Source organism: Prosopis cineraria, unplaced genomic scaffold, assembly GCF_029017545.1.
Source record: "Prosopis cineraria cultivar Desert tree isolate PC_DT_omini unplaced genomic scaffold, ASM2901754v1 PC13, whole genome shotgun sequence".
In the NCBI taxonomy this organism is placed as follows: Eukaryota; Viridiplantae; Streptophyta; class Magnoliopsida; order Fabales; family Fabaceae; genus Prosopis; species Prosopis cineraria.
Window position 1 is genome coordinate 37,921,163 of NW_026555344.1, and position 27,766 is coordinate 37,948,928.

The window sequence follows — 27,766 nt, forward strand, 5'->3', positions numbered from 1 at the left end:
GAAGGAGTTACAAATTATACATAAAGAAGTTGCAAAATTTGATATCTCAATTATAAATTATTAAAGCAATCTCTTAAAATAATAACTTTAAGAATTTAATAATTTTTTCACTCAAAATTTCAAGAAGGGTTGCAAATTTGTGATGACCCAAAAATTTACTTAAATTTTTAAGGTAACGTATTTTAACTATATTTTTAATAATATTTTGAGACAATTTAAAAGAATGAATTGGTGGCAATGACCTTGAACTGCTATACACATAAGGTGTGGGTTCGAATCTCTGATTCATATGGCAGGAGATTATATTTTCGCTTCATCCAAGTAATGAAATTACTATATTACCCTTAAAGAAAAAAAATAAATAGAGTCACAGGTCGGCGCGCGCGCACATTTATCTTCCATTTTCTCATTGCTTCTCTACTCTAGAGGGTTAAAGATTCCAGAGCAAGGAGAGTGAGAGAGAGCAGAAACCTCACCTCCATCGTTCAATCTCCACCTTCTTCCACCATCCTCAGTGTCATCGGGGTAGTGGAGCAAGCACGTTCGAAGCCACCGGGAGTTCCAGCACAAGATTCCTGTCTCTCTTCTGTTTTATGCTACCAATCGTTCGCCCTTCCCAGTTGTTGTTAAGCTCATTCATCCGTCACCATCGCTGCTAGAGACACCATCGCTGTTGGATCACTGTCATCTGTTGCTGCAAGGAGTTTTGTTCAGGTCATGGTTCTCCTTCTGTCTCTGCGATGGTTTCAATCCGTGCTCTCCCTGTCTCTTCGTTGTGGCAGTGCTCTTTAGTGGCCATGGAAGTTTGATCCTCTCCCTTCATTCCTCTTTGCTCCTTAGGTGAGTGAATCTCACCTCTCCTCTCTCTAGTTTGATTCTGTGCACGTGCATTGAAGGAGGTCCAATTTTTTCATTCCTCCCTCTTTTTGGGATACCGTGGGTCTGTGGGGGAAAAAATATTTTGAGTAAACTGAATTGACTTCCATTGATATGTGGGTTTAATTATTATTGGTTGCTATTGAAGAAGTCGGACAGGAGTTTGATCTTTGTGTGCGCGTGCGTGCGTGTGTGTGTGTGTGATAAGTAGGGAGTTTGATTTTTGTGTGTGTGAGTGATAAGAATAATAAGTAGGGAGTTTGATCAAGTGTTAATATTGGAAATTATAGAATTTGGTTTGAAGCGATGGGCTTAGACTTAAAATTTAATTATTTATGTTTACAAGATAGTCAATGAAGTTCCTATTAGAGTTGAGTTTGGTTATGAGTTTTTTTTTTTTTGAAATTTCATTAAATTTGTAAGTGTGTGTGTGTGTGTCTATATATTTGGTTGGGTGTTAATGATTTATGGATTTAACTTGATGGTTTGTGAATAATTTTGATTATGAATTTAGTGTGAGACAAATTGGATTATGGGGAATCCTATGGTTGGTTATCATAAAGGATAATGTTTTAATATTTAATTTTGAAAATGCACCTAAGGTGGTCGATAAAATGGGTGATAGAAGAACCTTAAAATTTTAATGTGATTAACGGTGGTGTTTGTAGATATAAACAAATATAGTTACACATGTGTTTAAGAAGAGTTGGATAGAAACAAAATGTTGAATAGAAAGAAGCCTGATATTAGTTTGAGGATTAATGCCAGCAAGGTATTTAATAAAATGTCTCAATGTCAGTTTTGACACATGATGGCAAGATATGTGTGGTGAATATATTATTGATGATTAAACAATTATTAGAAGACAATTATTCTCTTTAGTGGATGTTGAGAAGCTTGCTCTATTCAAATTATGGTTACAAGAGAACTTTTGAAAAAGGAAATTTGTGCGATACGAGTAAAGGCCATTAACTAATTCTTTACATATTTAATATAGGATGTTGAGAAGAGGACAAACTTTTTAGAAGTGAAAAAAAGAGAGTAAATCTTTGGATTTTGGAGTATGATAGGTAAATGGATAGCATCCTAACTGATTTTTCCAATCAAAATTTTCTTTACTAAAATATTACATTTTTCTGCAAATCATTTTAATATCAATAAGGTGATTATTAGATATTTGTTAATTAAAATTTCTTTATTTTGATAAATTAGCTTTCCTAGATTTGAAATGTTATTTGATCAAATAAAACAAGTTTGAACTTTGATTATGAGATTTTTTTTATCAAATATTGGATTAATACCGAAAATGATTCATGCAAGTTTGTCATTTAAAGCAAAAACTTTTAATTAATAATGAGTATTTTTTTGCATGTTTGAAAATAGATTTGGAGGGGATTTTATACAAGACAGCAGTTGCTAACGACAGTTCCGTTAGCCCTTGGCACTCCTTGGTCATGACTAGTAAGTTTATTTTCGTGAGCTTTGTTCTCATGTTTGTTATTCATGGGTCTCATACTTGCATTTGTTTTTATGGCTTCAAGCCGCATTTGGTTAGCATTACCTTCATGGACTATGTATCCATATTTGTCTCATAGCTCAAACTGCATTTGGTTACTTATCCTCATGGACTGTGTATCCACGTTTGTTTCATAGCTTTAGTTGCATTTGGTTATTTAGTTTCGTGAACTGCGTGTCCATATTTGTAAATTATTTTGATAAATCCCCTAAAAATATATAATTTTAATTAAGTGTTCATTTCAGACGTAATAGTTTGCAATTTAGTAAACAATGTTATTTTTATTTGTTTATTTAATCCTTTTGACTTGTCAAGATCCAATGTTAAGGCTATTTTGTCATTATAAATTCAAAGTTTATTGATTTAAAGTTATATAGAATTTTTATCCCAAGTTTACAAAATTTATTTACATTGAATTGTTTTTCTTTAATTTATGTAAATGTTATAGCTATTAAATTTGATTTTTTGAAAAATATTATGGTTAGAACGTTATTTACTAAAAAGTTATTTTGATCTCAAATAGCATAGCTGATGTTGTACGTCCTATTAACCACTAAAGGACTTCTTTTCTTGAGTTGCATTTAAATCATTTTGTAAATATTTTCTATCAATGCAAATATGAAACTTATGTATTACATTATGAAAAATAAGAATAGGTGCTCCAGATAAACTATAGTTAGAGTCCTGATATTTATATTATGTTGTTTGACTGTTGTTGAGAAGCGAGCTTCCTTTTGCTAAATTGATATTGTAAATTTGTGTTGTAAATTTTGGAAAAAATTCTATTTTCACAAGAAATTCTATCAAAAATTTTATTTAAAAGATTGGTGATTTATAGCTTTTATAAAAGTATTGTATAGTTGTGTATTTATATTAACTACATATTCAAATATTAGAATTACAATTTTCTTGAGTTAAGGCTTTCGGAATATGGAGTATTATTCCTATGTTCTGTGCCAGTCTCGCCTTATTTTATGGGTGTGACAAAATTATTCGTAACGAAGTTGTAAAATTTGGGATTTGAGTTGCAAATTACTGGAGCATTGTCCTAAAATAATTTGGTAGCTTTACAAGTTTAAGAATTCAATAGTTCTTCCAATCAAAATTTCAAGAGTTGTAAATTATTCATAAGAAAGTTATAAAATTTGGTATCTCAGTTGTAAATTACTGGAGCAATGTTCTAGAATAATAACTTTAAAAATTAGTTCTTTCACTCAAAATTTTGAGAAGAAGTTTCAAATTATTCGTAACAATATTGCAAAATTTGGTATCTAAGTTGCAAATTACTAGAGTGTTATCTTAAAATAATTTGGTAGCTTTGCAAGTTCAAGAATTTAATAGTTTTTCTACCTAAAATTTGGAGGAGTTGTGAATTATTCATAAGATAGTTACAAAATTTGGTATCTTAGTTGCAAATTACTGGAGAGTTGTCCTAAAATAATAATTTAGTGGCTTTGCAAGTTTAAAAATTCAAATGTATATTTTCTAAAAGTTTTTTACTTGACTGTGTATTTTCTAACAGTTCTAATGATTGAGGCAAAAAGGATGACTGATTCAAATGTTATTTAGTAGAGTTTTAATCTGAGCATTTCAAAGGAGTTTATTTAAGAAGTTATAGAGGTCTTATTTGAGTTTTGAATTGTTGATAGTTACAAAATTGAGAGGTTATAAAGTACATTATCATTTTAGAAGTTGTACTTAGATGTTTGGAAATGGTTGGGCAATAGAATTAAAGGTTTCGTGTTTTATTAAATGCTTTGGAATGTCACACATTAAGTGTTTGGTAAAAAGCCTAAGAAGAAATCTCTATGAATGAATTGTGTTCTTAAAACTTCAAAATTATTATTATTAACTTTAGTTGAGTGGGTTCTTCCAAAATGGGATCTTGTTGGTTTTAAAAAAATAAAATCCGTTAAAATATTATTATATATTATAAGATGTTTGGGAGAAGGGAAGCTCAAATAGAGTCATAAAAAATGAGTTTGGAGCCTTGAGGATATTACAGGTAAGTGGGTAACGTCCCAATCAATTTTTCTATTTGAAAAATTCCTTTTATCAACTATTATTTTTAATAATTTACAGTCATTAATATATGCCACTCTAGCATTAATTAATATTGTTAATTAAATTTCTTTAGCTCTTGAAGTTATCATGATTTATACTTATAAGATTGGCAGAAATGCTTTTATAAATTCTAATACTCTTTTATTCAATAAAAACAATCATGGAAATAGGTGATAAAGTTTATGGAATGTTGGTTGTGAATTTTTATATTTTAGAGGATTGATATTGTAAACAGTTCATGTGAGTTTGATATTAAGAAGAGAAAAGTTTATTTTGAAAGTGATGATTTTCTTGCATGTTTGAAAATGAATTTTAAGAAAACTTTATACAGGACACCGGTTGCTAATGGCAGTTCCATTAGCCCTTGACACGCCATGGCACACCTAGTTAAAAGGGTGTGTATAAGAGGTGCTAACCCCGTGCAATGGCTAACGCATGTGGAACAGAAGGATGGTTGTTCGTGAGTATTGTACTCACGTTTGTTTCATGGCTTCGGCTACATTTGGTTACATACCCTCGTGGACTGTGTGTCCGTAGTTGTTTTATGGCTTTAACTATATTTGGTTACTCATCCTCACAAACTGTGTGTCCGCATTTGTCTTCATGACAAGAGCTGTGTTTAGTTATTTACCTTTGTGGACTGTGTGTCCACTTTTGTTAATTATTTTGATAAGTCCCTATTATATAAATTTGATTATTTGGTAATTTTACATCACATTGATTTTAAATAGTAAATTATTTATAATTATTGGTTTTTTTATTTGTTTCCTTACAATCAAGTGATAATATTATTTAATATGAGATTTTAATGGTTCGAGATTTTATTTAAAATCTTATAAAATTATTTTATTTCAAAGTTTATTAAATTTTTATAAAGATCGTTGCCTCTTTAACTTACATAATTGGTTAATTTTTTTTATTATGTTCAATTATTTATTGTTAGGACGTTATTCACTAAAAAATTATTTTGGTCTCATATACCCTAGTTGATGTCGATCCTCCCTGTTGATCCATAGGAACTCATATATGTGTTGGGTAAAGAACTGATCAAAATTTTTCTTTTTATGTAACTATCAATGCTTATGTATTTTATTTTAGAGAGGTCTGGTTAGGTGCTCCACAAATGCTATATCTAGGACTTCTATTTTGGCATATATGCTGTCTATTCATTGGAAGAGCTAAGCTCCTGATTGACATGGTATCCTGTGAATATTTTTATATTGTAGAGTTTTGGATGATCCTATTTACAAGCGAGGTTTTGTCGATATTTTTACAAAAAAAATTTTAAACTTTATTTTAATGACCAATATCAAAAATGTTAAAATTTCAATATAAATTTGATTATATTTTAAAAATGAAATGAGTTTATGGTTAGAGGCTTGCGGAGATATGTTATATGGTTCACATCCCGTGTCGGTTATCTTCTATTTTTGGGACATAACAGTTCATTACTCTTCAAACTATTATTCATATCCCTACTTCACTTGTTCATTATAACACTTTCACTTGAATTAATTTCAAGTATTGCTTTTATGTCAACATGACTTGTTCGTGTCCCTACTATATATTGTTCATTACCTTTCAAATTGTCATTCATTGCTCCACATATTTATAATTCATTTTTTTCTGTTAAATTTCTTTTTTCTTTTAATGGGGATAATCTTGTCATTATCCAAAAAATTTCAATCTCAATTTAATACCCTAGACTTGCAGTGAAGTTTTAAAAATTGAGAAGTTCCTTTTTTTCATAATCTCTAGTTTAGATGTTTTCAGTGAAATTTTCCCCATTTTTTAAATCTCTTCACTATCAAATCTTAACAAACATTATCATAATCACAATTTGGCATTTATGATTCACGTAAATCGGAGTTGTTTTTTTCATCTCTCCCTGCTTTTAATCTTTTCAGTTCTCTATGATCGAATAGCTTTGGAAGATAGGATACAACACTCTTCTCTCTCTCAAAATGTTATTAGTGAGAATATTATTTAAGGGCTATTTAAAAAAATTAATCACAAATAATAATCAATATAAAATGGATTATTTTTAAAATGACAACATTAATTTGTCTTTTCTGAAGTGGAACTTATTGTTGATATTTATTCTTGATTACTTTGCTTGGGTAGTCCTTATAATGTGATTCTCCCAAATTATTAAGTATGGAAATTGAAAAATATACATGCACATTATATTCAAGAAAAATATACTCCCTCATGTTTTTATTATAAAACATTTTTCAATCATTTCATGCATTTAACAAAAAGTTAATTTTTTAATATTATAAAAAATGAGATATACTTTTATTTATACCCTTAACTTTAAATAATGATACAACTATATTAAATACTTTTACGCAAATTAAAAAATAATAAAATTGAAAAAAAAATTGGTTTAAAACATCCTACAAATAGGATCAAATAATTAGAATAAGGTAAGGTAAGAATGTGGAAAGATGAAGAAAAGGGAAGCAGATCGTAAACAAGAGTGACCTCATCATTCATTAAGGACTAGGAGTGTGCTTCTCCAAGTAGTATCATGAGCAAAAAGGTTATTAGTTAGTATGAAACCAAAGAAAATTGGAGGCCATTTTTTATGGATATGTTTGTTGGGATACATGGGTAACCAATAGAGAAAGACAGTGGATCGAAGAACCATCCAATGGTCCACGGATAAGGATATGTTAAGTAAATCTTTCACCTTAAGAATAAATAACTCTAAACAGTGAAAATGTACGTACAAGCCAGAAGAGAAGGGTCCTCCCTTCTTGAGGTAAACGGCTCTGTGTTACCAAATGGTAGTAGTGTGTCACGGCCTTGGAACTTCCCTTTCCTTAAACTGTGTCGGCTTTAGCTTGATCAATCTCTTGATCGTGACTAAGTCAGCCGAACCCACAAAGTAGGCAAAGAGACTTAAAAGAGCAAGATGCACAAGTAGAGAGTAGAGAGTTTGAGTGAATGAACTTGAGAGCTTTATTACTTTGCTTGAGTGATTACAAATGAGGAGTTGTGGGGGTATTTATAGGCCTTTCCTCTTTCTCTAGAAAATTCCCACCTCCTTAATGGACGGTGAAGATCAATTTAATCTTACGGTTTGCATTCATCCTCTAGAGTGTTCCATAAAAATATCTTCAACAAATATCTAGATATTTATAAAGATATTTCTAGAGAATAACCTTCAAGATATGTGTAGAATATTCTAGAACATCCTAGAATATTCTAGATATTTTCACATTCCTCCATAAGTTTCTAGACCCTTTTAGAAACTTCTAGATTTCTCTAGATTATTCTAGATTATTCTAGTTGCTTCTAGAACATATTAGATTCTTTCTGAACGTCCTCGATTCTCTTAAAAATCTTTCCATCGTCCCGGATGTCTCCAAAAGCACCGTAACCTTATGATTTCTTCTCTTTCTAAACAGAGATTATGACATTCTCCCCCACCAAATCCAGTGACGCCCTCGTCACTGACTCGATTCCTGTACTTGGGATTCCTCTTGCAAGGATCCTTTCTCTTCTTAGTTCTCTTATGATTTATCTTTCCATAAGACAAGATCATTCCTGGCCTTCTTGATATGCTATTCTCCTTTAATACTTGCATGGTTGATAATTGTGCAAATCCACCCTTTAAAGTGGGTACTGTGCAAGCAACTCCTCCCTTGAAGATGCAGAATATATTATAATATAGCATGATAAAGGCTTTTACCTTTCGCATGAACTCCAAACCAAGTACCACCTTGTTGTCATCCATACGTACAACTGAGAAATTTACCTTTTCATGCCAATCCCCAAGACATAGCTCAACCCCTCGAGCAATGCCAACTAAGGGTTGAGGAGGAGAATTGGAAACTTTTAATAAACTTCCCCTTTTTTCAACTTTAAGACCTACCCCTCTTAACCTCTTTTAGAGAAATGAAGTTGTGGTTTGCCCCAATATCCACCATGATACTAATAGGCTTCCCATTTAACTTAGCCTTTACATGCATTAACCCAGTGCCTTGTGAAGGTTGGGTTTTAGAAGTGTTGAAAAGTTGAATTGATCCTATCCTAGGATTTTTCTCTTCTTTTTACGCCTCCTGCCTTTGCACCAAAGCAGATAATGACCCCAACTTTAGGCAATCCTTTATCCTATGAGGGCCTTGACATACAAAGCAGCGAAATTCTCTTTTCTCCTTCTACTTTGTCTAGGATCCCTTCCCAGTGTCTCCCTTGTTCATTACCTTCCCTTCAAGGTTTGTCCCTTTACCGTTTCCTACCCCAATATTCTCAAGATTAGGGTTAGAAAATCTATTCTTAGGAGACTCACCTCTTTCCCACTAAAGTTATGAGAGACTCTCGACGACCACTATGGCTTCATCAATGGTCTTGACACATTATTGCTGTAACTCATGTTTGGCCCAATTTTGAAGACCATTAATGAAGTAGAAGAAACCCTTTTCACTACTTAGATTTGGAATCTGAAGAGTTAAAGAGGTGAATTCCTGCACATAGTCTGAGATAGTGGTCTTATGTTTGAGCTCCCTCAACTTCTTGCGAGCTACATAGACCACGTTCTCCAAATAGAATTGTCTCATCAACTCCTTAAAATCTTCCCAAGTATTGATGGTGCAAAGCCTCTTCTGTATGTTTGCATGCTTCCTTCGCCACTATAACATTGCATTATCGGTAAGGAAGTAAGCAGCGGTACGTGCCTTGGTTTGATCATCTATTATCTCCAAGATGTCGGCATAGTGGTCCATTTACCATAAGAAGTTCTTGACTTCTTGGGCATCCCGCACACCTTTAAATTTCTTTAGTTTGGGAAGATCCATCCTCACTTCCCTTATTCCACTATTTCCATCCAACAGTGGATTCCTTCCTTTTTCCTCTAAGGAAGTCTTGAGAGTGTTGAGTTGCTGTTGCATTGCGGTGATAGCCTTCATCACCTTTACCTCCAAGGATTTCATGGCATCCTCCCATTAATCCTCTAAGTTTTGCAAGACATCTACACTACTTTTTACCCCTTCAAGTTCTTTGAGAGTGTGGTTCTATCACCCTTAACCTTCTCTACTCTTCCCACCATTTCTTCCATTGCTTTCTCTAAAGCATCAATTTTTATAGAGAGTACAGTAAGGTCTTTTGAACATACCTTACGAGTGCCGAGTGCCTTCTTGCCACCTTAGTTTGGAGGTTGGGATTTCCTTCCCCTCTCCTCGTCGTGAGAAAGAGTCTTCTCAGTCACACCTGACATCCTTACCTATGAGTATCTATCAAGACCACGACTCCCTCAAACCATACTCTGATACCACATTGTCATGGCCTTAGAAGTTCCCTTTTCTTAAACTGTGCTGGTCTTAGCTTGATCAACCTCTTAATCGTGACTAAGTCAGTCGAACCCACAAAGTAGGCAAAGAGACTTAAGAGAGCTAGATGCATGAGTAGAGAGTAGAGAGTTTGAGTGAATAAACTTGAGAGTTTTATTACTTTGCTTGCGTTGTTACAAATGAGGAGTTGTGAGGGTATTTATAGGCCTTCCCCCTTTCTCTAAAAAATTTCCATCTCCTTAATAGATGGTAAAGATCAATCTAATCCTACAATTTACATTCATCCTCTAGAGTGTTCTATAAAAATATTCTCAACAAATATCTAGATATTTACAAGAAAAAATTTTTAGAGAATAACCTTCAAGATATGTGTGAAATATTCTAAAACATCTAGAATATTTTAGATATTTTCACATTCCTCCATAAGTTTCTAGACCCTTCTAGAAACTTCTAGATTTTTCTAGATTATTCTAGATTGTTCTAAATACTTCTAGAATATTCTAGAACATATTAGATTCTTCCTGAACGTCCTGAATTCTCTTGAAAATCTTTCCATCATCTCGGACGCCTCCAAAAGCACCATAATCTTATGATTTATTCTCTTTTTGAATAGAGATTGTGACAAGTAGCTGTTGAGGAAGAACTAGATTTGTGACTTTCCATGTAAGCTGATTTCAGCGACTCCCGTGGCAGCTGAGACGATATGATTGCAATCATATAGCCTAAACTTTATTGGGCAGGCTAGAAGGCACTCCTTCCAATAAAAACTACAGACAGTTTTAAAAGAAAAATTCGTACATCAATAAAGTTTTTATTTTTATAAACACAAACACATATATTCATTTTCAACCCTAATTATCAATACACTGAATTAGAGGTATATTTATATAAATATTTAAATTGATAAATATAAGGGATAAAATAAAAAATAACTTTTTTTGCTGACAAAAAATAAACTTTTTACATGTATTAAATTACTTATATTTTGAACTAATATTAATGAAAAAAATGCTTCTGTTTTAAACTGAAGGAAGTATATACTCTTTCTATTAAAAAATATAAAATATTTTTAATCAAATTTCACACCCTAATAAAGTAATTACTTGTCTTTAAATAAATTTTATTTTTTTATATTTACTCCTATTTAATATACTAGGATGTTTTACCTTAAAATAAATATAAAGTGATTTATTTAATAGGAACATTTTTAAAAAAGATAATAATTACATCTTTAAAAATTAAAAATACTTTTTTTTAACATTAAACTCTCAAAAAATGTCTTGCATTTTGTAATAGAGGGAGTATACGTAGGATGTACCAAGATCAAAGGCCACTTTGATATCCTGTACTGAAGCTAGCTATTAATAGGCATGCTTATTGGGGGTTGTAATCCTGATTAAGTACGGCTTTAGGGACACTGTTGATGAAGTTAAAATGCTCTTTTATAGACACTCGCAAATTTATTTGCGACATATATATAGCTAGGGATGATATTTTAAAGGCTAATTACTTAATTACTAGATTTATTTTTCTCACAGGATTGAGGGGAAGTTTTGTCTCTTTCATCACCCACCACCACCACCACCTCGCTAAGAGGTAGAGGTTAATGATTGAGGTCCTCCACAGTTTTGTATAGTAATAACTCGTTCTTCTGTCAGTTTTTTATTAATAGGGATTTCAGTTTCTATTGACAAATGGTGAGTTTTAGTGATAAGTACTATGCTACTCCTCACTTGCTGGGCACTGTAAGAGGACGCGTGTCTGGTTTTTCTGTGATTGGATGGTATCGGCCTATAAGGCACGTTAACGGATGACTTGATCATGTGATACATTATAAAAACTGGTGATGTTTGTTACAATCTCGTTAAAAAGTCTGCTAGATGTTTAAAAATGAATTTTCCTGATTCAAATAGTGTGATAATTAATTACTAATTAATCTACGTGTGATCCAAACACCTCCCGGAATAAAGATGAAGAAAATATAATTGTGCAAATTAAATAAAGAATGTTGTTGCATCTTTTGAATAAAAAATTTAAAAAAACTGTTATTATTAAATTAAATAAATATAGTAAGAGAATGATAGATATGGAATGGTTGGTATTTAAAATCAAAATGTGCCGTTGTTGGTACGGGGCAAAGTCAAAGGAAACTGTCGGATATAATCTAACCTGCCGACACTGTGAGCAGCCATGAAGGACAACTCTCTCTCTCTCTCTCTCTCTCTCTCTCTCACAATTACTCCATGCTCTACATTTGATAATTTGTTTCTCTTGAATCTAGCAAACTTCCTTTTCGTCTCTTCTTCCTTCCTCTTCCAGTGTTCTTGTGCTTGAGGGAAATGGGGGATATATCGCTGCCTTTCAGCTTCAGAGGTTGCATTATATTCTTCACGCTACAGTACACCACCGGCGAGTCTCTGGGCCGGCCGGCTGAGCTTCAAATGTTTGCATGTATTTTTCTTCTCTCTTGCAGGCGAGTTGATAAAAAATCTGGAAGAAGACACTTTCTGGGCTGGTTCCAACACCGTAAGTACCTTTCATCTGGGGTAACAATAATTAGCTATATTATCGAGCAGATTGACCTCTCTCTGGAGAGATTCAGCAATGTCCCAGCACTGATATTTATATATGTGTATATTAATTCAGGTTTACAAGCCATGTTTCGGTACAAAGCGCAGAGGTGGACGTGTTGATGAAGACGAACATCATCAAAGTCTTTGGAAAGATGCCGTGAATTTGGCAGGTCAGAATGCGCTTTTTCTCCAAAGCCATCAAACCTAGCTAGATGCGTTCACGTTAGCGTCAGCGTTGATATGTTGCTCACACAGTCACACTCCGAGGTTTCGGTATCTACTCTCTCCATCCCTCACACAGTTGCACTCTCGATCTCTCTCTCACGGAGTCATAGTTATCGCTCACGGCATTCAGGCTCACCACAACAGTCACCCTCACGGCCCCACCCCTCGGCCTCGGCCCTCTTCTTCTTTGAGTTCGAGTACTCTCTCTCTCTCTCTCTCACGGTCATGAACTCACAGCTCACCAGTGGCAGTCACCTTCACCCCTCGGCCTTCTTCTTCTTCTTCTTTGACGAGTTCGAGTCTCTCTCAGTCTCTCTCGCACTTTCGGTCGCTTGTTCTCAGTCTCTCTTATTAGCTTCTTTTCTCCGCCTTGTGCCTGGGAGCATATGTTCGCTGTTGCTGTAGTCGTCACTTGTCATTGGTCGTCCTTAGTCGCTGGGCATCGCTAGCTGATGGTCGTCTCTAGTCGCTGCTCAGCTCGCCATCGTCACTCTAGCTTCGCCTTCATCACTGCTTCTTCTTCCTTCTCTTTGTCGCTTCAGACTTGCAGATCATTTTTTTTTAGTATATAGAAAGAATTTTTTTTGAATATAATCAAGGAGTACTATAAATTTTTTACTTTTTAATTTTAAATTTAATATTTTTAGTCAAAAAATATATACAAAAAAATTTATATTTATTTTTATTATTAAACATTTTAACTAGCTTTTAAATCATATCAAATCATTCAAGTAAATTTTAAATTATTTAATTAATTTTTAATAAAAAATATTTAAACATAAATCATATTATATTAATCATATTAATTAATTTTTTTTAATCTCAATTTATAAATTTTAGTTGAATTATAATTTCAGTTATAAATTTTTTAATTGAAGCACACATGTAATATCCGACGTGCTTCAAGTTACGTTGACCTGACGCAAGTATCAGATAACTACACTGGTCTCTTCACAGTGACTATCTTCTGCGCAGCAGCCTATGCCATGGTAAGCTGCACGCGCGGCCCATTCTTAGACAGACGCCATCGTCCTCCTCCACCTCCACCTCTTCTCTTCCACCGTTTTGTCCAGAATGGAGAATCACCTGAAAAGTCTTTAAAAAAAAATTCTTTGTATAAATTTTTTTTCGTTGCAATTCTCCATGTTCGCGTCACTAAATTTTAAAGGCTCAAATTTGTTTGTTTATTTTTTTATTATTTAATCCTCACTCCGTCCCAAAGAAAATTAAATATACATTATAATTTTATTTTTAAAAAACATAAATACAAATTTTAAAAACACCTTCATTTAATATAATTTTATGCGTAAAATATTAAATATGCAGAAAAAAATAATGAGAAAAAAATAATATTAAAATAAGCATAATTAACGAAATCTTATTTTTATTAAATTATTTTATATTTTAGTCTTTCAAAAATGTCTTATATATTATAAATTAAGTAAGAGAGAGTAATATAAATAATAATTTTATAATACAGTATATTGAGTTAAAATTTAAAGGTGGAAGAGGCAGGAGTTTGGAGCGGCCAGAGGAAAGCCAAGTCCATGAATAAGCTATGCATCATAACTTTCACTGTGATTAATCAGAATAATTCAATTTGAGATGAATCCATAAGTCCCACCATAGAATCTCAGAATCTGTATATCGACCTCTCTGGCTGAGTGCTGAGAAGTTTCTTGGAGGTCACATACAATGGGGCCCCAGAGCCTCACCCCACCTCTCCTCTCCCTGGTGCTATCTCTGGTTCCCTACTCTCTGATAAGAACACTTTACATTTTTGGGATCATATATCTGATATATTTACTTACATGCCACTAAAAATTTTAGGAAAGATTCCCAAGTTATGGTTTTATGGTGGGAGTAGAGTTGTGTTTTATATTTTAGAAAATTTGAAGAAAGTTGGAGGAAAGTTCCCTTTCTGCGTAAAATGTCTCACGGTACAACCTAGAAGATTGAAGCTCCCTCTCCCTTGGTAGTTTATATTTTCGCTAGTAGAAATGTGCAAAGAGTAAAGTTCTTACATTCATTCACCGGGAAGATCTATGAAATAGTTCATTGGCCGGGAAGCATTGTCCCCAGCTTTTTCCTCCTCCGTTGTTCATATCTAATCCCTCTTCTGAGCGTTGCTAAATCGTCTTTTAATAAAAGGCATTCGCCGGGGGAAAAAACAAAGAGAGAATTTTTTGTCTGGAAGCGATGAACTGGGGGTGGCGCCACTTTCTCGCCTGGCTCCGCAAAGGGTTTGTCCTCTCCAAGACTGTCATCTTCATCTTGGGTAAATAACATTAATTTCTCTCTCTTCTTCATATCAACATGCATGTTCCTAAATGCTTGAGCTAGATCTAGGAGATTAGGGCGATTTTTTGAACATTAAGAAAAAATATTTTAGTTAAGTTTAATATTTGAGTTGGTGAAAGAACATTAAACTATTCATACAAATTTTGTTAAGAACAGTATTTATTTTTATGATCTATTTCTGATAACTTTTTTTGGCCGAATATTTGTGATAACTTATCAAAACAAGTTTACTTTTTCAACACTTTTATTATGTGTTTAGCTAAATTCTCCTCACAACTCTCATACTTTTGACAATAATGTTTAATCTAACTAGAATTATTTTTTGAAATCTTAAACAGACTGACAGTAAACTCTCTTGTCATTGATTGACCTTTTTCGTCTTTTTTAAAACTGCATAAATTAACCTGGATTGAAAGTATTTTGGAGTGATTCATCAATATAACTATCTCACTTTCTTCCTTTAATGATATATATAATTCAGGTTTAGTCTTGAGCCATGCTTTTGTAAACAAGGGAGTGGTGGACGTTTTGGCTGACTTCCTTGAATATGAAAATTATAGTCTATGGAAAGCTACAATGCTCGTGAATTTGCTTGATGTGATGTCAGCTGTGTTCAAACTTGTTGTGATACACGTATCAGTGGCCTACGCAGGTCGCTTCAAGGTCATTATCTTCTGCACCGCAGCCTATACTATGGTCAGTTATCTTAACTTCGTTATAACCTTGCTAGTTAGCAACTTCAAAGAAACTGATCATGTTACGGCAGTTTTGTGGAAAGCTTCCATGTCATGCAAGATTTCATATATTCGGGAAAAATTAACTTCTTAGTTCCTGCCAGCACTTTATCCTGATATTTTGTATTAGTTCCTATAGGTTATATATAGCTCAAATCCTTTCAAATCAATCCTTACATTATCAAAAGCATTAGGTTGACAACGTCAAACCAAATAAATAATTAAATGGATGAATAAGATTGAATATAGAGATCATGTAGGGAGGGGGTATAGAAAAGATCCAAATCTCTGACTATATATGTCTTTTTATGTGGTCATGAACGCCATGATGAAGTCCATCACAAAATGTGTGTGTATATATATATATTACAAATATGTCAACCTTCTGCTCCTGCTTAACCCAAAACCGTTATATTTGCTGTGATTAAGTAATTATAAAATTGAACATCTTCCAAGTTGACTCACTTTCGTGTAGGAGCAGAGACTGAGAATTAAACGGAGTTTAAAGTTAGTATTTGATCACCCATTTTTATCATGTTTTTAAAATTAGAATACTAAAACAAAATGTGAACTTCAAAAGCGAATAAAATATGGTATTCATTTTTCGCTGATAAAACAAGGTATTTTTAATTGCAGGGATTGGTGCTACTATGTGTTCGCGCCTTCACTTCGCAGTATATCGTTCCGACGATTTTCATATTAGCACTTATTGCATTAGGCAAAGCCGGAAAAGATCCAACTTTAAGAGATTTTTTTGATTATCAACTAAGTAAAGCGAAGAAAAAATGTACCGAGAATCCCGTGGAAAGATCAGAATCAGATAACAACGGCAGCGGAACTACCAATCATTGGTGGTCTACTGCTCCAATTATTGGCTCCGTTCTAGCCGTCTTCTGCCTAGGCCCAGCTTCTTGGACCGAAACTTTCCAATTTTCGTCTTGTGTTATGGGAGCTGCATGCTTATTATTTATTCTTGGCATTTTCTGCTATTATCCTGAAGAAAAACCCTCTGGAAGCCCTCTCACTAACATATATAGGGTCTTGAAGGAAGCTATTAAGAAGCGAGGATTGCCATATCCGTCCTCAAAACAAGGTTATAAACATGAAGGTTCCGATGACTTAGAAGATCCCTTTTATCAGACAGTAATTGGTGAGGTTCGCTTGTTGCCTCGTGACCCATCATTTTTGTCGATGTTGGACAAGGCCGCTATTAAGAACAACTCCGAACAGGGGGATTGTACTTGTACGGCTGAGCAAGTGAGGGATGTGAAGAGCCTTTATCCCACTGTACCCTTGGGGCTCTTCACCTTCTTCGCTTACAGTTGGTGTCTGCATCTGGCAACACTTACTTTGTTCTGCAAACAACCAACTTGGATCCTTATGTTGGGAGTTTATATGTTCCTATCATGGTTTTCTCGGCACTTCAATCTTCGGTTGCTATTGGGGTTAGAGTTATAATCGAATCATCAGGAATAAAGGAAAAGGTGAAACCGATTGGGAGTATGGCTGTTGGCATGTCGTTTTCAGGAGTTTGCTGTTTCGTGGCTTGGCTAGTAGAACGTGAAAGGCTTTCTCGGGTTAGGTTTCTAAGCGACCAAGATGAGGGAATTATTTCCCTAAGCATCATGGTTTTAACTCCTCAGTTTTTGTTGCTAGGGCTAATGAAAGGATTTGCAGAAGGTGGACTAGAGATTTTCTTGTGTGATCGGGTGAAATCTGAGTCAATGAAAAACATTGTGGAGCCGTGCATTGAAATGGTGCTGGGGATTGGAAAATTGTCCAGCATTCTATTTGCATTCATTTTTCGTAGCTGGATTAAGGATAAGATGAACGATAGTCACCTGGACAGGTATTATCTGGTGCTGGCATCACTGAGCTTCATGTTCCTTGGGATTTATGTGTGCTATGCCAAGTTCAAGCTCCAGAAACCCCAATGTGTAGAACCAGAAAGGGTGGATGAATTGGAAGCTGTCCAGGTGGATGCTGGTGGTCCCGTTATAAGTTCAGCTGTGTAATAACGTGTAGTAGTATAATATAATTAAGTTTCTATATGTTATAGCTGCTCATTCATTCTTTTCATTGTTTTCATTCTAGTTGTTGGAATATTTTATGAATTATGGATTGCATTATTTAACTAGTTTATTAGTTAATTATTGAGCTTATCAGAATAGATTAGTCTTTACCGTTTTGTGTGATATGTGACAGACTTATCGCATAAGTGAGTCTATTAGATAGATGTTCAACTGATAACGTACTTTCTATCTTTTCTATCACTTGGCTGAGTCAAGAGCTCCTGAGATAATTAATTAATTGAGCTACTAATGACCTATCTCTTTTAGGGAGAATGACATTATAATCCTGAAATAATGAATTTATGATAGGTAAATTCTTAACAAATTAAAATTTTTTGAAAAATCAATTGTAAATATTGATTTAGATAGTTATAAATATAGGAGTACTTCTAATTGCAAATAAGATATATAAATTTTAAACATAACTTTCAAGGTGCACTTGAGATTTGTACTTGTAACTATTTGAATTAATATTTATAATTTATTTTTTTAGTAAAATTTGTTAGGACTTACAGATCATAAATCCCAAATTTTGGAATTTTATTGCCATTCTCCTTATCTTTTTACGCGGTGGAAATATCATGCGATTATTTAGAATTTGAAATTTGAATTGTATTGTGCACAAAAAACAAAAGATGAGTCCACAACTTCCACGCACCCCTCTGGAGCAGTTTAGGAGACTAAGAAGGTTTTGCTTGATGTTGGGTGCTCGAGAGCAGTACATATGTACGTAGTTACGCGTAAATGAGCAAGTGGACAACTTGTATAATGTGTGTGTCCGTATGTACTATTTTTGAAGTTTATTATGCTTTATGAATCATACTTTCTCATATCAAATTATAAGACAAATTAAAATAAAATTACTCATATCAATAAAATATAATAATGACAATTTATAAACTTATTTTTTAAATAAAATTATAAACTTTTAAAAATATCCTTACATATTTTTAATTGTTACACTACATTAATATCATTTTAATTCTTTCTCTACTTAAATGCTAATATTTTGAAAAGTATTATTCATGAAATCTTATTTTTTAAAAATTTTCATATATTCTGAAGCAATAAAATTCTTCTAAAATTATCTTATAATTTGAGATTGATGGAGTATGATTTATTATAAACTTATATATGTGTGTATGTATGTATGATATATGATAATTGATGATATATCGGCGGTTTGGTTTACTACTACCTGCCTAATTGTATTACACATCAGTTTAATAAAATACATACATATTACGTATACACATATGTATAATGTATATATATCACACTCTCCGTCTGTGAGGAAGGAATCTCGTCTTACGGGCGTGCATGTGTCAATGTCTCGTTGAGAAGAAGTAATTGGAAACCTTCATGGCTTCATTCTAGAAAGATATATTGGGCTGGGTCAAGCCCAACTAAACGAATTTCTTTTATTCAACAATCGGATGGTTTTAAAAAAAAATTAATTATTTAATCTTCATAATTTTAATTCAGTTATAACTTAATTTTTAAATTTTAACTCGTTATAACTCAATGTTTGAAGTTTTGACTCGATTGTAACTCAATTCCTAAACTTTGACTCCTACAACTCGATCATTGTAGTTTTAATTATTTAAATATTAGTCCCTATATCTTAAAAATAAAATTATAAAGATTAAAATCATATTAAAATGTATTACTAATATTTTAAATTATTAAACCCTTTTATTCTTTTTAAATATTAAAAGGTAAAAATATTTTTAATATATATAATTTTATTTTTTTAAATATAGACCAATATTTAAATAGTTAAAATTATAGGAACTGAGTTGCAAGAGACAAAGTTTAAAAATTGAGTTACAATCGAGTTAAAACTATAATGATTAAGTTATAATAATTTAAAATTTAAAAAATGAATTACAATTAGATTAAAATTATAAAAATTAAATGATTAATTTTTTCTTTAAAAAAGACCAAAAGTCTACCACTACTGGTATACAAAAGACAAAAGTTAAATTATAAATTTATCAATTGATATAGAGAAGTACTCTTTCTGGTCTATATAAGCTACTTTCTTAAAGAATTTAGATTAAAAAAAAACTCCAAAAAGGGTTTGACTGCAGACCTAAAAAAAGGGGGGGGGTCAATTATGATACGTAGCTCCAAAAAAAGGTTAACCATATAAGCCGTCCAATTATGATACGTAGTTCCAAAAGATAATGGTAATTTTTTAAATGGTTCAGTTTAATCATGCACTTTAATTAGTGATTTTGCTTTAGATTATGCGCTTATCATTAAAAGTGAATTAATTCAAACTATCAATATGGCTCAGTTTTATATATTTTCTTACCCTATCAAGCTTGGAAAGAAATAGTTCAATAACGGGGGAAGTTCTGCCGATTAGTAACATGATTAATCAAAGAAAAATAAGTTCAATTTTAATCCCTTCTTTATCTGCAATTTCCTCTTTAATCTAAGAAAATTAAATGTGGGTGCATGCATGTTGTTAAAATCTGCATCAGAATAAGACTTGAAATAGATATAATTCAACAAGACATGTTAGTACTGCAAAATGAATGATATATACTTGAATTAAGGATCAATTTTGCATTTTAAAACATACATAAAAGGTCATAAATAATTTTAAATTCAATTATAGGTTATTTATAACCTTCAATCTCAAATATTTTTTTATTACCTTTTCGTTTATTTTTTCTCTTCAGTGGGGCCCACATTCAAATTATTTTTATTATAAAATATTATTCAGTAGGTCCCACTATTTTTTATATTTTTTAATAATATAAAAAATTATCTCTCTCTCTCCTTCTCCCCCTCTCCCTCTACTCCTCATCCTCATTACCTTTGTACAAAGTCTTTAAGTTTGTTGTTAGAAGTTTGACTAAAGATAGCAAGAGGATTAGCATGAGGCATAGCTTTCATTCATGACAAGAAACATGCCATGGCAACATTAAAGTAATAACTCAAAAATTTAAATTAAATAATTTTCTTTCTCTTTTGAGATTTTATTTAATTATTTTACCTATAACATATGAAGAATAATGATCTAGTAAAATTTATACCGGTTATTCATATGGAGGTCTAAAATTTAAATTTTACTTAAGTCAAAGGTTTATTTTATTTTATTTTTTTATATGAAAAATTACTAAAGTGCTCTTTCTTTTTATTAAAAATATTATGGGTATTATAAATAATATATTATGGATGTCCATAACTCATGACCCTTAGGATTTCTTTATCCTTAATGTCCTCATGAATGGCATGGAATGAGTTTTTAGTCTTAATAGCTTATAACCTTCAAATATTACATAATACACTATTATAGGCCTCATTATATCTTCATAACATTAGGATAAAACTTGAATGGTTGAAGGCCTATAAATAGAGATCATGTCTAAAGCATATGGACACTAATTAATAAGAATTTTTTTTATTGTTTTCTCTCCATTTCTTGCATTATCTTGTCCTTCTCTACTCTTCATATTAACTATATTTTATAACAATGGGAACAATAATAAAAATCTGGTGGGGTCTCTTTTCGAAATTTTGCCCAACAAACTTTGGGTATTGTTTTGTGATTCGTACCATGGATTCTTTATCCAGATTTTCCTTTCCTTTGTCGGTCATCTGTGCAGAGCAGAGTCAGTGTGAGAGCTTGCGTTCTTTCCTCTGTTTCTCTTCTCTTTCTCGGGGCACTAGCTTCACGTTTGCCGTTGGTGTGTGTGTCTTCTCCTCGCCGGAAATTCGTTCACTCCCTCCCCCTTTGCTGTTCGTCTGTTTCTGATAAGTGCTATAGCTGAATTTCTCCTCTGTTTCTTTGCTGTTGCGTGCTGGCAGAGGTGCGTATGTGTTCATCTCTTCTCTTTTCTTCTCTTCAATAGCTGAACGTTCGTGTGTTGTGCATAGTAGACTCAATTTTTTTTTTCCGATATGAAATTTCTGCTTCTGTTCCTCCTCGTTGAGCAGCCATGGATTGAAGCTTTTCTTCCCTTCTTTGATGTCATGCGTGAGCTGAAGTGTGGCAGCTCCACTGCACTTTGGTTGTAGGTAAGACATTGGTTCTTCCTTTTTCTCCTTCGGTTTCAATAGCAACATGAGTTCTTCTTCTTCCCGGATGGAAGAATGCGTCTCTGCTCCTCTTAAGTGCTGTCATGATTTTTCCCCACTCTGAATTTGAGTGGTAAATTCAGTTGAGGTTGTGTATAATTTTTATTGGTGATAAGCTGAATGTTAATTTTAAAATTAATATTAAAAGTTGATTAAATGGTTGGATAATTATTGAGAGTTGAATTTGGATACTTTTAAAATGCTCGTAGAAATGCTTGAGTGAAAAATTAGGTATTGTTTTGGATAATATTGGGTATTATTTTATTAGTGTTGAGTTAAAGATTGATGAAGAAATTAAAAGTTAGAAATTGTTGAATTTGCTTAGATGTTTGCCTCAATTTATTTAATGGTGAATGTTCTTATAACATTTGTAAATATTTTTGAAAAGTTTGTTGGTGAAAATTAGATTGCTAAATTTTTATAAGAGCCTAGAGGAATTATAAACATTACTTGAAGGAATATATGTAAGTTTGAAATTTTAAAAATCAAAATAGGAGAAAGGAATGCTTAGGATGCTTGTACAGTATGTTATTAAATCTAAAGGAAACATGAAAATAGTTGATATGAGTTATTATAATTTATGATTGAGAATAGATTATAAGGAGATATGAGAATGAATTGAGGGTTGTCAAAAGTTTAACTAACTGAAGTATACTTAAAACATAATTGGTTAGAATATTATCTTTAATATTGTTGTATTGAAATTAAATACCACTAAGTATTTAAAAAATTACTTGATAAATGATTTTAGAATTATGAATTGTGTGTCAGAAAATTAAGAACATCATTAAAATTAAAGTGAAAAGTCAAGAGGAGTAATTTTTAGAATTTTTGAGAAACTCTCAAATGAGTGGGCAGCGTTTCAAATAAATTTTCAGTAAAGTGTTTATAAAATTTCTTTATTAAAATTTTACCATTATTCCTTTATAAATTGTAGAAATATTCTTATTAATCTTATTTTCACAATAATTTTCTTATTAATAATAATATCTTGAATTTTACTAATGATTTATATTATTGATAAATGATAATTGAAACGGATATATGATAAATAGTATTATTTCTCAAAAATAGTTTAATTACTTAATTCTACATTGATATATACATTTTTAATGCAATGATTTGTGTATAGATGAAATGATAATAAATTTGAGCAATGGAAAATGATAATTGAATAGTGTTTGAAAATGTTTTCTTGTTCCATACATGCTTCATTTTAATGAGGGGGGGATTGAATTCAAAACACAGGATGCTAACAAAGTTCTGTTAGCTTTTGACGCGCCATGATACATCTAACTAGTAGGGCGTTTATAGGAGGTGCTAACCCCGTGCGAAGGTCAACACACGTGGATTAAAGGGATGATAATTCGGGAGCATTGTACTCATGTTTGTTTTCATGGGCCTTATGCCCGCGCTTGATTCATGACTCTTGCCGTGCTTGTTTCATGGCTTTCAGCCTTGTTTGACTGGTTACTTACCTCCATAAACTATGAGTCCATACTTGATTGGTTATTTGCTCTCGTGGACTTTGTGTCCGCACTTTTTATTTTTTTTGATTAAGCTCTTTGAAATTTAAAATTTAACACTTCTATATTAATTCTCTAAAAACATTCTACCTGATTGTACCATTTCTTAAAATTTTTATATTCTATGAGCAGTATAAAATTTGAAAAGTTTATATTGTTCTATTAACATTATTTAATTTCACAACTGTATTATTGGAAAAAAAACTTGTTCTTTATTGTTAGTTCAAATATATGTTTCATTATTTCATCAAAGTGTTTTAAATTAAATTTATTAGTTCTATATTCATATGAAAGCTTATAATTCTAATTGGAGCGTTACTCATTTAAAATTTATTTGGTCTCAGATATTGTAGCCGACCTTGTGCCTCTTATAGATTATTGAGGGACCTTATGTTTTTGAAAGAGGAAGCACATTATAATTATCTTTTTTGGTAAAGCTAAATATTGTATTATGTAACTATAATTTAGTGCTTTATATACACTACAGTTAGATCCTAGTCTTATTTTGTTGATATGGAATCTGCTGGTGTGGAGCTAGTCTCCTTTGCTGGACTTGCTAATAGGTTTGTTATTGTAAAAATTTTGAGAGGTTCAAATTACAAGAGAGATTCTGCCGAAAGATCTACTTAATTCTTTATGAACTTTATAAATTACATATCAATAGTTTAGTTTAATATTTGGTTAATTAAGGCTTATAGAATGTCAGTCCACCTTATATTTTGTGCCAGTCAAACCTTTAGTATTGGGGTGTGACAATCAAACCCTCCAATATCTTCTTCAACTCTGACATAGAACCCGTCGTCACTAACTTCGGCCTTGACAGCCTCCCTTGCAACTCTAACAACTTCAACCTTAAAGCTAATAGTTTGTCTTGCTAGATAGCCAACTAAACCCAACAGCCTTGCTCTTTCACTGTTGAATGCACGTCATGTCTACCTTCATCTATGCTCGCACAACCACCTCATTCATCTCACCACTATACTTCCCTTTTCCTTGTCGTGCCACTCTCATTTCCATCATGACAAGTCTAAGAGACAAAACGTAAGAGAGCTTGATGGCATTGCTCTACCTTGCTCCACTAACCCTCATCATCCGCTGCTAGTCCTTTAAAAGCTCTGCATAATCACTTTCTTTCTCCTCCATTTCACTTCCTCTCTCCTCCACTGCTCACTATACTAGTTATCTCTCTCTCTCTCTTTCTCAATGGGTATTTTCAATATTCTTTTGTCACCATCGATGAACCCCTCAACATCTCTCTCTGGTTCCCATAAAACAGAGCTTCCATCTTTTGCTTCCTCAAATATGCTTGGGTTATTCTTGAAGCAATAATTCTTCTCAAAGTAGAACGGAGGAGAGAGAGACTAGAGATCAAGATGGTCATTGGCAATGTTGTCACACCCCAAAAATAGAAAGTGACCAGCAAAGGATGTGATCCATCACACATCCCTTAAGCCTCAGATTGGGTAATCTTTTCATCACTAAAAGATAATCATGTTTTAGTTTGAATTAGAACATACGTAAACATTTTTGATAGTAATAAAAGTCTCAATATTTTTATAAAAATTTTGATAGAATCTCCTCTGTAAATAAGATCTCTCGAAAATTCTACAAGACAATATTTCAACCGAAAGTATCAAGCCAATCAGGAGTAAAGCTCCTTCCAACCGATAGACAAAATATATAACCACATAAATAACCTGACTACAGATTATGTGGAGCACCTAAAAATAAGTTTACAAAATAAAATTTCATAATTAAAATTTTACGTCAAGAGAAAGTTTAACCCTTAGCTCCTCCGCTTTTAATCAATCACAAACTCCCAAATGTTCAGTGGGTGATTCAGTGTCAGCTACACTATCTGAAACCAAAAATTATTTTTCAATGAATAACGTCCCAATAATAAATAATTAAATATGAATAAAAGAAAAATTAAAAACATAATGATCTCCATGAAGATTTAAATAAATTTAGAATAAAAGGATTCTATGTAACTTTAAATAAAATCATAATTCATTAAAGTATCTTATCAAATGCCATTATCATTTAACTTTAATAAAGCAAATAATTGCAATAACTAATTATAAACATGTCATTAATCAAAACCAATGAAAATAGATCCATAAAAATTTAAAAAACTCATAAGTATAGGAACTTATCAGAACAAGTAACAAACATGGACACATAGTCCACGAGGATAAATCACCAAACGTGGCTTATGCCACGAAAACAAACGTGGACACTCAGTCCACAAGGGTAAGTAACTAGACACAGCCGAAGCCATGAAACAGACGTGGACACATAGTCCACGAAGGTAACTAACCAGACGTGATCAAAGCCACGAAACAGACGTAGGTACAAGACCCACGAATAACAAACGTGAGAACAAAGCTCACGAAATCCAAACTAGCTAGTATTTGACATGGCGCGTTAAGGGCTAACGAAACTGCCATTAATAACTAGCGTTCTGTATACAGTCCCCTTTTTAAATTCAATTTCAGACATCCAAAAAAATCATCACTTTCAAAATACCATTTCTCTTTTAAAAATCTAACTCACATGAAACATATAAAAGCACCAATATTTCTAAATATAAAAATTCACAATTAATATCTTATAAACTGTTCACAATTTTTTTTATTGGCTTTATCAAATAAAGCACTACTAGAATTTAAGAAAGCATTTTTATCAATATAAAAAGTATAAGTCATGACTTCAAGAAGCAGAGCAATTTAATTAACAAAAGTAGCTAAAGCAAGAGAAATTTATAAATATCCATAACTTATTAAAAGCGATCTTTTGATAAAGAAAAATTTTCAATATATATTGATTGAGACGTTATCCACTTACTTAAAAGGTTTTAAAATATAATTTGCTTCCAATTTAATCTTCTGGCAATGATACTTGGCCTTTAATCTCCTAATGCCAAAATAATACTACAATCATTTTCTTATATACACTTTAGAACCCAAAATCTATAGTTCAATTTAATTCAAAAGATAAAGACAGATAAATTTTAACTCCAACATTTTTTTTTTGCGCCAATAATTTCATGTAAATTCCAAAGACTTACATATCAATAGCAAATTTGCCCACAAATTACCAAGCAAGATGCCTATTCTAAAAATCTCTAGTTTACCTCAACTTCCCTTATAAAAAGTCTTTTATAATATTTGGCTAACAACAAAATAGCTATCATTGATAGAGATATATATATATATATATATATATATATTGCCATTATATGTTAGATTTTTCTAATAAGCATTTCACCAAATGCTTTACAAGCACTATTATTTAAACTATGGTACCAATTTTTCTTCTCTTCCAATCCCCTTTATACAATAGGAATTTATTAGACTTCTTACAATTTCGTTAAACTTTCTTCTAACAATGACAATATAATTGATCCAAATAATTTAAAATTTCCTAAGCATCATCATTTACCACAAAATTTTCTCATATGACTTTGACCAAAGCTAAGCTGTCAAATGATAAGAAGATCCCCTCTCAGACCTTTCAACAAATAGCATCAATTCTTAGTTCTTTTAATGGAACTTCTTAACCCCAATCAATTGCCCAATAATGTATCAACATCAATAATTACATCAAGTTCAAATAAAATTCAAACCGACACTTATCTTCTTCTTCTTCTTCTTCTTTTGTTTTTTTTTTCCTTTTTACTACAAATTTTAATTAAATCAGTTTCCTGTTCATATTCCAACACACACAGCAACGCAGAACAAGAAAATTCCATAGTTTCAGCCATTACAGCACACTCACGCACAGGAAGCCAACAATGAAAAATGAAATCGAAGTCCCTCACCTGAAGTAGCCACGACTCAAGCAGAGAAGAACAAGAAAAGGGTTGGGGCTCAGACTAATAATGACGGAAGCTAGAGAAGGGGCTATTGCTGTTCGAATCAGGTATATAGAGATTGACGTTACTGGATACATGCGAAGCAGAGAAGACGGAGAAGAACAATGATAACCGTGACCCCTACAGCAGCACACCAACAGAGGAGAGGCAGGGGAGGCCGAATGAATCTCATATCAGAAAATAAACGAGAGAGCAACAGTGAAACAGCACCAGATTCTCACCGACGCCGATCTGAACTATGGAGGAATGAAAATTGTCGAAGAGAAGACGAGGAAAGCGTTCGAAGCTTCTGGCGACACCACCACCGACTGAAACGCACATGAGAACAGCAAAAACAGAGCAACAGTGGAGAAGACAAACAGAGACAGAGAAGAACGAGGAAGAACCTGGGCATCGCACAGTGACAGCGACCTCACGGCAACTCGTCTGCCTCGTCGGCGACGGCAAGGAACGAAGAAGAAGGATCAGAGGTCGAGAACGGCAGAAGGTATAGAGGTCGCACGCAACTTCTAGATTTTTCTTTCCCTCTCTCTCTCTCTCTCTCTCTCTCATGCCGGACACGACTCAGCAAAGAGGAAGAAGGAAAAAAAAATTATATCTGATAAGCTGA

General features: G+C 32.7%; 3 protein-coding genes and 1 long non-coding RNA gene across 8 annotated transcripts; 3 read left to right on the top strand and 1 right to left on the bottom strand.

The window, feature by feature from the left end:
- Nucleotides 1-11,969: 11,969 nt before the first annotated feature.
- LOC129291677 (protein NRT1/ PTR FAMILY 5.4-like) lies at nt 11,970-17,723 on the top strand. Of its 2 annotated transcripts, XM_054929156.1 has the most exons (5): nt 11,970-12,279; nt 12,400-12,496; nt 14,703-14,829; nt 15,334-15,548; nt 16,223-17,723. In XM_054929156.1, the coding sequence occupies exons 3-5, from the start codon at nt 14,751-14,753 to the stop codon at nt 17,042-17,044; spliced, it is 1,116 nt and encodes a 371-aa protein (XP_054785131.1). In that variant the 5' UTR covers nt 11,970-12,279; nt 12,400-12,496; nt 14,703-14,750; the 3' UTR covers nt 17,045-17,723. The 2 variants fall into 2 exon arrangements, with proteins under 2 accessions (XP_054785131.1, XP_054785130.1); XM_054929155.1 differs by having other exon boundaries at nt 12,400-14,829.
- On the top strand, nt 17,089-17,601 carry LOC129290096 (protein NRT1/ PTR FAMILY 5.10-like). Its single transcript, XM_054926801.1, has one exon. It carries the CDS (start codon nt 17,089-17,091, stop codon nt 17,599-17,601), a length of 513 nt encoding a protein of 170 aa, XP_054782776.1.
- Nucleotides 17,724-21,116: 3,393 nt separating the features above from the next.
- On the top strand, nt 21,117-27,148 carry LOC129290217 (uncharacterized). 2 transcript variants are annotated; one of them, XR_008588287.1, is made up of 3 exons: nt 21,117-21,485; nt 21,613-21,693; nt 27,010-27,148. It is a non-coding gene; the product is annotated as an uncharacterized LOC129290217 (long non-coding RNA). The 2 variants fall into 2 exon arrangements; XR_008588286.1 differs by lacking the exon at nt 27,010-27,148 and adding an exon at nt 23,624-23,826.
- On the bottom strand, nt 24,834-27,684 carry LOC129290216 (uncharacterized). 3 transcript variants are annotated; one of them, XM_054926935.1, is made up of 4 exons: nt 27,543-27,684; nt 27,378-27,464; nt 27,103-27,276; nt 24,834-25,137 (listed from the first exon to the last, which is right to left on the bottom strand). In XM_054926935.1, the coding sequence occupies exons 1-4, from the start codon at nt 27,548-27,550 to the stop codon at nt 25,134-25,136; spliced, it is 273 nt and encodes a 90-aa protein (XP_054782910.1). In that variant the 5' UTR covers nt 27,551-27,684; the 3' UTR covers nt 24,834-25,133. The 3 variants fall into 3 exon arrangements, 2 of the variants coding, with proteins under 2 accessions (XP_054782910.1, XP_054782908.1); XR_008588285.1 differs by having other exon boundaries at nt 27,103-27,445; nt 27,543-27,683; XM_054926933.1 differs by having other exon boundaries at nt 27,378-27,550.
- Nucleotides 27,685-27,766: the final 82 nt, after the last annotated feature.

Coding starts and splice junctions, on each gene's coding strand:
- LOC129291677 (XM_054929155.1), top strand. CDS start 14,751: ATGAACTGGGGGTGGCGCCACTTTCTCGCCTGGCTCCGCAAAGGGTTT. Junction 14,830..15,333: donor GACTGTCATCTTCATCTTGG/GTAAATAACATT, acceptor TATATAATTCAG/GTTTAGTCTTGAGCCATGCT. Junction 15,549..16,222: donor GCACCGCAGCCTATACTATG/GTCAGTTATCTT, acceptor TTTTAATTGCAG/GGATTGGTGCTACTATGTGT.
- LOC129290096 (XM_054926801.1), top strand. CDS start 17,089: ATGGCTGTTGGCATGTCGTTTTCAGGAGTTTGCTGTTTCGTGGCTTGG.
- LOC129290216 (XM_054926933.1), bottom strand. CDS start 27,550: ATGCCCAGGTTCTTCCTCGTTCTTCTCTGTCTCTGTTTGTCTTCTCCA. Junction 27,277..27,377: donor CATAGTTCAGATCGGCGTCG/GTGAGAATCTGG, acceptor GTGCTGCTGTAG/GGGTCACGGTTATCATTGTT.